General features: G+C 34.5%; 1 protein-coding gene across 1 annotated transcript in view; it reads left to right on the top strand.

The window, feature by feature from the left end:
* The window catches only part of Vps8 (vacuolar protein sorting 8), a 45,772-nt gene extending 32,997 nt beyond the window's left edge, over nt 1-12,775 (top strand). The window contains exons 9-12 of the mRNA XM_072537167.1: nt 183-425; nt 6,360-6,930; nt 10,127-10,366; nt 12,378-12,775. Of these exons, the coding sequence (XP_072393268.1) occupies nt 183-425; nt 6,360-6,930; nt 10,127-10,366; nt 12,378-12,676 (1,353 nt within the window). The 3' untranslated portion in view covers nt 12,677-12,775. The remainder of the gene's footprint in view (nt 1-182; nt 426-6,359; nt 6,931-10,126; nt 10,367-12,377) is intronic.
* Nucleotides 12,776-12,826: the final 51 nt, after the last annotated feature.

Raw genomic sequence — 12,826 nt, 5'->3', positions numbered from 1 at the left:
TTACCGTCGGAATTTGAAAAAGAAAATTTAGATATATATAATGAAATGATTGAAATATCTGTAACTAAATAAGGTCATTAATAGAGTAATAAAAAGTATTTAAAGCAAAATATGTAAATAAATACTAAATACTTTCCAAACACTTACTGAACAATTTTTAAAAATAAATTATTTCTTTTTAGGATAGCCAAGTCATCAATTTGTCGTGTTTCGTAGCAAGAATGGTAGCGTCGAATAGTATATCTCTCGATAACCACGTATTAGATTCGGCGATTAAATCTCTTACCGAAATAGGTAATTCTTTATCTATAAGAGATAGATCGGAGCGAGAGCAAGCGTGGCTTGATTTGTTGAATTTAAACAAAATGAACCATTTGAAAACTAGTCATCTACTTAAGTTAGCGTTAGAATCCAAATGCTACAAGGTAAGTCTTCTAGTAAATAAATAAATAAATAAGTCATCTTAAAGTTCTAAACATGTCTTCATTGATTACTATTTAAATGGGAATAAGCCACAATTAAAGGTTAAAATACGTTTATTGACGTTTCAATTTCCACTTCGGAAATCGTTCTCAAAATACCAAAAACGATTTCCGAAGTGGATATTGAAACGTCAATAAACGTATTTTAACCTTTAATTGTGGCTTATTCCCATTTAAATAGTAATTCATTTAAAATGCCACAAGAAAATAGCTTCAGAACAATATGTCTTCATTGATAAGTAATTATTTAATTGCTCTAAGTAACCTTTTTTGTTTCAACCTGTAAATACTAGATTTGTGTATAAAATATGGCCTGTAAGAAAATAAACACACTTCCGTTGACGACTTACTTAAGATACCCGGATTACTTTGTCGGATATGCAAACCAAATTTATAATTTACATTCCCTTCAAAGGCAAAGACTCTTTGACTCGGGTCAGTACTGATATAGTATAGCTCCATGTTGAGAACTCTTAAAGAGTGCAGTATTGATCATAGGTACACAACTCTTCTTCGAAATACACTGCGCGTCACGAAAAAGAGGCCACCTAAAATTTTTGCCATTTTTTAATTTTTACGAATCATACCACAAAGTGATTGTTATTAGATGTTTGTATAATGTTTAAGAATATGTTCTAAAGCAGTATGCAATCATTTTTTAAATAACAAACAACCTCTATTGTGAATTACACTCCTCATTCGATTTGGCATTGAATTGATCAAATTATGGATGTCGTTTTGAGAAAAAGCTTCCCATTCTTCCATGAGCGCCAACCGAAGCTGCTCACGATTTATTGGAGCAGGTATTCTGTTTCTTACCCTTCGTTTGAGTTGGTCCCAAACATGTTCAATCGGGTTCAGAGCTGGACTTTGAGCTGGCCAGTTCATTTTTGGCACAACGACAGTCTCCAGATATCGCGTTACCATCCTGGCTACGTGTGACCACGCGTTGCCTTGCATAAAAATAAAGTTTTCGCCGACAAAGCCAGTAAAAGGCATTACATGCTCGTCTAGAATTTCGGTAATGTATCGGTGTGCATTCAAGGTTCCTCTATCAATAAATACGAGATCAGTACGGCCCTCGAATGAAATGCCTGTCCAAAACATTACCGAACCTCCTCCAAGAGCAACACGTACTCGTCGAACACAAGTAGCAAATCATTCCCCACGTCTTCTGTATGTTTTGATGCGACCATCTGAGCCATAAAGAACCATCCTGGACTCATTATTAAACAAAACATTTTTCCAGTCTTCTATCTTCCAATGCTCGTGGTCTCTAGCAAACTGTGGTCGCCGTTATCGATGTGCTGTTGTTAACAAAGGTCCTGTTGCTGGACAGCGAGCCCTTAGACCAAATTCCCTCAACCTTCTTCTCGCGGTAGAAGTGCTTTTGGATTGATCTAGCCGTAAAGAACCGATTTTGCAAAGAAGTGCGTTGTAAAGAACGGTCTTCTCTGGCCGTCGTGATTCTTCTCGGGCCTGATCCTGGTCGTCGTTCGTGAGATCCAGTCTCTAGGAATCGTTGGTAAATTTTTTGGACCATACAACGACTGACTCCAAGCTGTCTGGCCACTTTTCTTTGACTCATTCCATTATTAATCAAAGTAACAATTTGAACAGATCTAACAAATCTCTCAGTCATAGTTTTAAATTTAAAAATTGCACAACTTTACTCTTCGAACAACTGTACACTAGTGAAAGGTTTTTGAAAAACAGAATAGCCATATTCCAAGAAAAATAAGGTACAAACAACACGTGTATTATCCGAAGTCGTAAAACTGATATCAATTCTGCAAACTTATTACCCTTAATTGACCTAAAGTGTTTCTGCATTGTGGAAATTTAGTTACAATAGAATAAATTGTATAAACTTAAAGTTATTGAAAAATTCTTACAAAATTGTAGGTGGCCTCTTTTTCGTGACGCGCAGTGTATATTATAATAGCGGAACAGATGCAGTGAGAATGTACTATGGCGACACAAACACATTTTCCTTGGATAACGGTATTAGTCAAGGAGACACCATCTCTCCTAAACTATTCATCGCTTTATTACAGCGATATAGGAGAACGATAATTGGGATAATATTGGAGTCAATATAAATGGGGGGTTTTTGAACAACTTGAGGTTTACAGACGACATAGATTTCAGACTAGGTAGATGATGCTTGTCAACTTCTTCAAGACCTTTAGAGCTTTTGTACACAAGCTGGCCTTAAAATTAACTTTTCCAAAAACTGGACTCAGGGTGCTCAAGATCGGATGCAATGGAATTATTTACGAGATACCTATGTTCAGTAGTAGACTCAAAATGGCTGATGATGAGGCATTTCATTAAATTGTGATGATGAACATGTTAAAGAATGAAACCATCTAGTCTTTGTTTTTAAAGATATCAGAGAAATTAAAAAAAAAATAATCACAAAACATGAGACTACACCATAATTTTTATTACTATTTTTATTGGGAATAAGTCACATTTAAGTTTAAAATAAGTTTAATTTTGATGTTTAATAATCACAAAATCATAATAATTTTAGTGGTTGTCTTTTTAAAGACGAATCACATGCTATGATTTTTCTGACGGGTATTCTCAAGTTGAACGTTTTTTTTTTACAAACATTGTCGATCAACATCTGAGGTTATTAGCGACATATATACACTTACCTGAGATAATTTACATATAAATATTAAATTTTGTTAAGTATATTAATGTCTTTAAGGAATTTTACCAATTGTTCAATTTTACATTTAGGACAAATCTACAAGGACATGCTTAATGCTGAGTGGAATATTACAATTATCACATAAAGTAAGATTAGTGTGGCCGATTATATGCCCGTGGGCGTATAACGACTTAATGAGCTCTGTTGGAAATTTGATATTTCCACCGTTTTACATATGTTTTCACTTGGCGAAATTTTGAAGTTGAACTGTCCCACTGGTTTTGCCACAAATTTTCGACCTTCACTTTAACAGTCATTTAGCGCTACATTTCTCACTTCACTCCCGGTTTCACTGTTTCTTGCTTGTTGGGCAATGGGGTCCGCTTCTTCATTCCCTTGAAGTAACCCTTGAAGGAACGCATAGAAATTGTACAGTATGGTTGCTGTTTTGTTTGGTAGCTAGTTCTTTTTTAATTGTTCTTCTTTTCTTCTTCCTCTTTATAAGCAATTCTCCTTGTTCATTGGCGGATTAATACCTCTATGGAAGGTTGTCACTCCATTTTTTGCGCGGTCGTCCGATACTTTTTCTATCTATTGGTGACTTATCTCTTGCTATTTTAACGACACGGGTCTCTGCTTATGTGGTTATACCATTCTTTTTTTCTATTTTGTGTCCATTCATTTATACATTGTACCTTACATTTTCTTCTAATATCTTCACTTCTCTTTCGATCTATCAGCGTATTTCCTGCAATTCTTCTCAATACTCTCGTCTCTGCCGTTTCCAGTAGCCTTTGCGTTGTGGCTGTTTCTGGTTAGTTTCTGAGGCATAATATGTCATCATTGGTCTTACACTGGCTTAATAAATTCTTGACTTCATCTCGGTGTTAATGTGTCTGTTTCGCCATATAGTGTTATTAAGGCATCCTGCCAGTCCATTTGCTTTTTGTAGTTGATCTCTCACTTCTTTGTCCAGGTCTCCATAGCTGTGTAATTCTCAGGTATTTTATTTTCGTTACTTGTTCAATACTGATCAATTTCTATTTTACATCTGGTTGGTTCTTTGCTGACTACTTTTGTTTTAGTTTTCTGAGATGAGATTGTCATATTAAATTCTTTTGCTCTTATGTTAAATCTGTGGACCAGTCTTTGCAGACTATCTTCAACTTGGGCTGTCAATATTGCGTCGTCTGCGTAATAGAGTATTTTTATTTCTTTGTTTTCCATTCTGTATCCTCTTCCTTTTGATTTTTGACGCTTTTAATGATTTCATCCATGATCAAATTGAAGAGCATGGGGCTCAATGAATCCCCTTGTCTTATTCCTCAGCCTTCTTTTTTAATTAGGAGAGTAATTGGATGTGTTGTGTAAAGCTGGTTAATGGTATTGATGGAACTGAGTGAATCAGTAATTGTAAGAGCTTTGCATACATTACCGGAGTTAATATGAGTGAGAGCTTGGTAGATGACATATAGCTCGCCGGTATGTATGTAGCAAATGGTAGTTTATACTCAAGTGTAATATTTGAAGTAACGACAGCTGCCCCAACTCCAGTAGATGTTTTAGAGGCATTTTAGAGACAGAGAAAATTTTGTAAGTTTTTTTATGAAGGTATTTTTTATTAAGGAGTAGGGAGTATCGTTCTTTCTAAAGATATTTAAGGATGTGTCGGATTAAGGAATGGTTATTGTCCAAGGAGGAAGAATTCTTATGAAGTTGGAATAGGTATTTGGTATCGAAATTTGTAAAGCCATGAGAGTTTGTCTATTTCTTTCGTAGAATGGTGGTTTCACATTCCTATTTTCAGTATATAAGTTTTTAAAACGATCAGTGAATATGTTATATCTAGTTGGATTGTTCGGATTAGAATTAGCGGCAAATGCATATGTGAGAGTTCAATGCATCCTTTTATATTTTAAGTGGTGCCTCTCCAGTTTCTGCTGGCTGGTCCGGAATACTCCTGTGGCTATTCTTAATGCCGTAGTTTGAATAACGTCAAGGTGATGTAATAAAGATTCTTTGGCAGATGCATATACATGGATTCAGCAGTTACAGTCCACTCAATAGTTTTTATTAGTGAGAGTTTTCTTAAGTTTGATTACATTTTAGCACGTTTTTTTAAATTTTCAGTATGTTTTTTCTATGTGAGTTTCGTATCCAAAAATTTTTTTCTGATGGATATTCTCAAGTTAAGATTTCATGTAATCGAATGAACTATCCTGCAATAAAGTCGTCCCAGAAAGGCAACTCAGCATTATTGGCAATATAATTTTAAAGTTTTCTACTTTAAAATGTATAATAGATGTCTGAATTATCAATATGAATGAGTCAGATTAAAAAATAATTTTTCACTAAGTAACAAAAAAAACAAAATGTGTTTAATTTATTAATGTTTTGTATTTTAAGAACCATTTCCGAAGTGGAAATCGAAACGTAAAAAATAAACTTATTTTAAACTTAAATTGTGGTTTATTCCCAATAAAATAGTAATTGCATTGAGATGCCACAAGAAAATAGCTTCAAGTTTAATTTATTTAGGACCTTCGTGACTAGATAAAATACCAAGTGTTACATATATTTAAACTCATATTGAAGTGAGGATTCCAATAATAATACAATATACAGAGCGTTGTATTTAAAAAACCAAAGCGACTAATGATATCAGAAAAATGGTAAATCTGGCAACATTACAAGCATCAATTTGAAATCTCCATATTGCAGGATAGGCGTATCCTGATTTTTGTACAATTCGGACCATCCATTTAAGCGATAATTCCAGATTTTTGTTCCACTCTGTATATAGTTTCTGTAATATTGTTCTTCGGAAGCACATCTTTAGTTACGTGAAAGCAAGGGGCGTCCAAGTTAATAATGATAATAGTTTTTGAGATGATCTGGTCCTTAGCATCCAATTAGTCGATCGCGGCAAGTTCTAACGGCTTTTGGACGGGAGACCTTAGACTATGACCCGAATTTTTTTTTTCCTGAATTATTTCTGCTTTTTATGCAATGTTCTTTATTGTTTTCTGTTCAGCGTATGCCGCAGTCTCAAAAGAAACACCAGGAAGAAACAATTCCAGGCCATGGCCAAATTTCATTATAAAATACTGGCAGTGAAAACACGCACTCGTTGATAACATTTGAAGACTTTATCAACAAACCTAGTATGTTAATCTATGTGTCATAAAATACTAACCGACCATTGTTTTTAGGTAGCAGAACGTTTGTATGAAATGCAAGGCGACTATTCCAGCATATTGAATTGTTACCTTTACGATCCAGTGCGTAAATACGAAGTATTTAGTTATATTTTTAAGTACATTAGCGTAAGCGAAAGACTCGTCCGAGAACAATTCCTAGTGTGTTTCAAAGATCTAGTCGCGATAAGTGCTAAAAAGACCGTAGAGATAGTGACTGAATTTTTCCAGTCGTTGTTAGAACAACTTTGTGATATATTGGAAAGTGATCCGAACCTTCAGTATGACTTTTTAAGTGAAATAGTTCAAACAGACCTTAAGCTAACGTCACAATTATCGGAGAAGTATTTAGAGCAGTTGTGCGTGCGGAATAAGTCACAAGTTTGTAATTATCTTCAGTCGAGTAACTGTAGGAACGAGGAAGCTCTAGCGATTACCAGAAAGTATGAGGTCCATGAAGCTGTAGCGTTCCTTTTGGAGTCGAGCGGGGAATGGATGGAGGCTTTAGAGTTGTTTTTGGCGCACGAAATGGTCGATGCTGCTGTCAGTTTGTGTATACGAGGCGTAGAACATTTATCACCTGAGGGTAAGTTCTTAGTTGTTTATTAGCTACTATTTTAGTATTTTTTCAAAGAATTTAATGTATATCTTAAATCTGTATGATATACAGTTTAATACGTTCATATACAAGGTTGGAAGTCTTAAGAAGTGAACGTGATCTTGCAATCCGCAAATATTTAATTCGTCATCATCATCATCATCATTCTGGCTTTAAAACCCTACGTGGGTCATAGCCTCCTCAAGAATTTCTCTCCAGTCGTCCCTATCCATCGTCTTTCTCCGCCAAGCACGTATTCCCATATTTCTTATGTCTATCGATGTTATCAAGGAACCTTGTTTTAGGTCTTCCTCTTCTTCTCTGACCAATATGTCTATCAAGGAGCTGGTTCATTTTGTTTCATCCGGCATTACATGCCCTATCCACCTCAGACGTCCTATCTTAATATGTTTTACGATATCAGGTTCCTGGTATATTGTATAAAGTTCGAAGTTGTATCGTCTTCTCCACACTCCATTGTCATCCACTGCTCCATAGATTCGCCTTAGTACTTTTCTTTCGAAAGATCCTAACATGTTTTCATTTTCATGGTCCAGGTCTATGAACCATATGTTAGGACTGGGCGTAATATTGTTTTGTATAGTTTTATTTTTGTATTTCTGGATATAATTGTGGATTTATGAAGAAGATTGAGCAAAAAATAGCATCTGTTGACCGTGCAAATTCTGCAGTTTATTTCTCTTCTTCTCATGGCGCCGTCTCCTTTCGAAGGTTGGCGATCCAAATGGCAATTGTAGTTTTAGAAACTGCTGCGCGAAAGATTTCTGCGGATGAGCGGTAGAACCATCTCCTTAGGTCTTTCAGCCACGAGTTCTGGTGTATTCCTACTGATCTTTTGCCCTGTACTTTTCCTTTCAGTATAACTTCAGTATATAAGTAATTCATATCTTTCGCCTCTCAACACATGACCAAAGTATTGCATTTTCCTCTTAAGGTTTATTTCTGCAGTAGTATTATTTTCAGTGTTAAGGAGCGCTCCCAGGTATACAAATTCGTTAACTGCTTCAATGACGTCGTTTTCTATAACAAGTGGTCGTAATATTTGTGGTTGCGTGCTATTTTCATATACTTCGTTTTGTTGGTGTTTATTATTAAACCCATTTTTGTAGCTGATTCTTTTAATGCCACATACGCCTCTCGTACAGCGTTTTCCGTTTTCCCAACAATATTGATATCATCGGCATAGGCCAGGATTTGCAGATTTATTAATATTGAACCAGTTGTGTTGTGATTTGTGACATACGTATTACTTTTTTCAGAGCCAGATTGAACAGTATACAGGAGAATTCGTACTCTACATTCAACTTTTTCAAAAGTTAGTTTTGTTAAGTTTATCAACTAATTTGGTATTCCTAGCTCTTTCATTGCTTTGAACATTTCTCTTCTATTCACAGAGTTGTAGGCTGCTTTGTAGTCTATAAATATGTGATGAGCATCAATGCCATATTCCAGTGTTTTTTCAAAAATTTGTTTCAAGGTTGCAATCTGATGAATTGTCGATTTACCACTTCTGAAACCAGCCTGGTATTTTCCTACTATCCGTTCTGCATATGGTGCCATACAGTTACATAGTACTGTGGAAAATATTTTATACGCTGCATTTAGAAGCGTAATTCCTCTGTGGTTAGAGCATTCAAAGATATCTCCTTTTTTGTGTATGGTGCAAAGTATTCCAATATTCCAATCATTGGTAATGCCATTATGGTATCATGGCCACCTTCTTTATGTAGTTCAGCTGGGAGATTATCTATTCCGGGTGATTTGTTTCTGGCTAGTTTTTTAACTGCATCTTTAACTTCAAGAATCGTTGGTGGTTCCTCTTCCCTCTCGTCTGTTCCCCTTACCTCATCTCTTTCGTCTTCCAGGTTTTCTTCTTCTTCCTCTACATTAAGTGCCTGGTTAAAGTATTCCACCCATCTATTCAATACATTTTTCCTTGTTGTTAATAGGTCGCCATTCTGACTTCTGCATTGTCTTGTGATTGCCTTGAATCCTCTTCTGTTGATATTAACTTTCTTATAGAATGCTCTGAATTCTTTCTCTCGGTTGAGGTTTTCTATATATTTAAGTTCCACATTTAGGTGGTTTCGTTTTTTTTTATTATTTTAATTCTTTTCTTTACCACAATTAGTAATACTGGAGCTAAACTAGAAGTAGGAAATTTTGATTAGGAACAAACAGTTTCAAAATTGTATGTAAGACATATTTATTAAAGACATAAATCTTCGCTAAATAGTATTATGGCTTGGGTAACACTTGAATTATTGAAGTTGCAATTTCTTTGCTAAACAAATGTTTTTGGGGAATTTTAGAACTTTAATAACAGGTTGAGATTTGGACAGAATAACGTAGTATATCAATCTCTTTCTTCATCACGCAGTGGCACAGAGAAAAGAAGATATTAAGGAGAAAAGGGTCGTAGAAAAAATTGGAAGCTCGACGGGGTAGATGAACAGCCGGGTCGCGATTAAGTTGGTAGGTGGAAGTGGTATAATAGTTAAATGGTAGCAAATAAAACGCGGAGCTAAGAGAAATTTATTTTTCCGTGCACCGTCCCATAGTAGTCTAATGGTACTAAATAAACAAACAAAGGGGAAGAGACTAACAAAGTTCAAGAGAAATTTTGGACAGGTAAATGTTTATACTATACACTATAACTCAATTCGCCGGTAATTCAATTGGGAGACCTTTAAAGATCAAGTATTATACACCAAATCTTAACTTTTCGTCTTTGCATAATGGTCAAGTAAATATTCTTGAAATGTTATCAATCAGAAAGAAACTGACATTAAAGAAAAATCCATAAGTGATAAATGACCAGATAAAGTTTATAATCTGATTAGTCAAAGGATTGGAATTAATTACAATTTTAATTGAAAATTCGGTTATTTTAAGGTCAAAACGTAAATATTTCAAAATAAACGTATTTGCCATTAAAATTGTGGTTAACTCTTAATAAATATACGTAGAAATGCTATAAGAAAATGGTTTCAGAACCATATTAAATATTAAAGTGTTGTCATATTCTAGTGAACAAATTAAGACCGCAAATAAGTGTAGTTTATAGCCGATTGCCTTTCATATAGCTATCTATTTTCGCAACAAAGAAATCTGCAACCTTTCATCAAGTCAAATTCTTACAATATCAATTTTTTCTTTTCAGATTCGCAGTCGCTGTGGTTGAAATTGCTCCAAACTCGGAATAGCATCTCAGGGTTATCACTAAGGCATCTCCTACACGCAGCTGCTCCGCACGTACCTCCTGCTCAGATGCTCAACTTGGTATCGAATGCCAGTTTTGGAGATGTGAGGGGATTGGTGCAAGGCATATTAAATGATTATGCGTATGACATTAATATGCTTACAACCACCTTCAAGTTGTTGGGCAAAGATTTGCATTTAGGTGAGTATGTTAAAATGTGTTATAAAATTGAAATTCCAGCTATACATAAACAATACAGATATACTGAAAAAATTTGGTTGACGCCAGAGAAATTACTCCGCCAGATTCGTTTTCTTGTGTTGACATGTACATTACTATGGTTTGTTTTTTATCCAGGAGGAGTAAACTAAAAAGACAGATTCACACCCAAGAAAGTTACTAGAAAAGTCACCAAATACATCTTCTTTTTAGGTTGATTATCTCGATCTTGCGTTAACGACAACCTCACGTCGATTATAACCTATCTTTGTTTGTTTGAATAATATTTTTTTCCAATTCACTTCCAATATATATCTTTCTGTTTTTCTAATTACTTACAATAAAAAAATGTTGGATTGTTATAAAGAAGTTGAAGAATTTTTAGACTTTATTTATCACATTGTAGAAGAAAATAAATATTTATTTTATTTCACTTAAAATTTTATTTAAAGTGGGCATTTCATTCTTGAAAAATAACCTGTGTACAGAAGCTGTGTTCTGTCATACAGATATTTTAACTCTTTCATCGTATGTTGCAAGGATATAAGGTCGACCTTAAATATTTTTAGGACATCTTACTGTTCCAGTCTGCTTATATTCCTTAATTGTTCTGTAAATAGTTAAATTCGCAACACCTAAAATTAGCACATTACTTCAGTAAGTCTTGATTTTAACAATAACTATTCTGTAAAACTAACCTGTTGCCTGTTTATTGTTGTTGTTGCCTGTTTTATTTTTGCTACAATGGCTGATATTTTCATTTCAGGATTATCGATTTTATTTGTTTGTACATGTTTATAATGCATTGTTTTTCATTTGATGATAAATGACCCAAATCTACTCGGCGTTTTTTAGGTGGAGAAGGATAATTACCACTAGTATTTGGCATTGAATCCTTATTGTTATCTTAATAACACTAATATGTCGCTAAATAGGTCTGAAAAGAACTGTTTTTTATATAAATACGAAAAAACATAATGACGGTATTAGATTTTTCTTTTTGATACAGAGCAGCAACAGCCGCTTATACGTATTTCGACCTCTTTAGGTCTCCTCAGAGCGGTATAGCCACTACTCTGAACCAAAACAAAAAACTTTTTTTATTACCTTACGTTTACTTACGTTTTATTTCGGTTTACTATTTTACTTCGGTTGGAGTACCAGAAACTGAATTCACTACGAATTTTGACCATGATGAACGGCATGTGGAATGCAATTTTAGATTCCCTTGCCGAGTAATTTATCAAGCTGTTTGCTTCGCAAGTTTTAGGAAGCACTTGCACAAAAATTTGAATTCGGTTTCGCCAGGTAGAAATCGTTTGATTTCTCTTTTTGTTTTTAGATGGCGTAGTTACGTCCTTATATAGTTATTTTGATAACTATTGTCTAGGACGGGAAAGATTTTTGTTTTGGTTCAGAGTAGTGGCTATACCGCTCTGAGGAGACCTAAAGAGGTTGAAATAAGTATAAGCGGCTGTCGCTGCCCTGTATCAAAACAAAAATCTAATACCGTCATTATGTTTTATAATCTAAAACATTTTCGGTTGTATTCAGGAATTCCACTGTGAATATATTACCCTCCTTATCTCCTCACTTCTTTTGTTTGAATTCTTTTTTTTGTTTTTGTTCAGTTTCTGGTACAATTTTCTCGTCCCTATTACCTTACCTATAGTTTTTAAAGTTCTGTTTTCATGTTTTCTCTCTTTTTTTCTGCGATTTTTTTTTCTTCCTTACGTTATTTATATTTCTAATATAATCATAATATTCCTAATTCTATGAATAGATTTTTAGATTTTGCTCTGACTAATATAGATGATTGTACTGTGGCAATGTCTCACTGTCCATTAGTGGCTGAAGATTCGTATCGCCCCGCTCTCATCTTCAGTATCAGCATTTTCATGCACATAACATGTCACAGTTGGTCTGTTTGATGAGATTTAACAATTTACTATACTTGATAGACTAATTTGCTAATTAGTACTTTTATTTCTAGGTTTAGTAAAAGTTCTGTCGTCAAAAGGCAGAGGAACAGCAGTGTCTAATCTCGTGTGCACACTGTGTCAAAAAATACTCCTATACAGAAAAGAACTAGACAGCAATGAATCATTCTATGTATGGAATTGCGGTCATTGTTTTCATTCTGCGTGTATTAATGGTGCTGAAGTAAACGATGCTTGTCCTCAATGTAGACATAAGGGAGCTATGTTACCAAAAATCAAGAGACTTACGAATAAAGAAGATGATAATACAGTCAATCATCAGAGTAGACCAGACCTCGAAGGTCATTTTTGATTAAATTATTGAAATTTTAGCTAAACAATTCTGTTATTAAATAATAGAAAGTCTATTTATATTTATTATTTTAAATATTTTATTAAATTTATATTTGCACCAGTTGTTTTCATTTTTAAACCCCTTGTATCTAGATTCTTCAGGAGAAAT

Source organism: Diabrotica undecimpunctata, chromosome 7 (genome assembly GCF_040954645.1).
Source record: "Diabrotica undecimpunctata isolate CICGRU chromosome 7, icDiaUnde3, whole genome shotgun sequence".
Lineage (NCBI taxonomy): Eukaryota > Metazoa > Arthropoda > Insecta > Coleoptera > Chrysomelidae > Diabrotica > Diabrotica undecimpunctata.
This window is presented reverse-complemented; position numbering and strand designations above follow the sequence as displayed.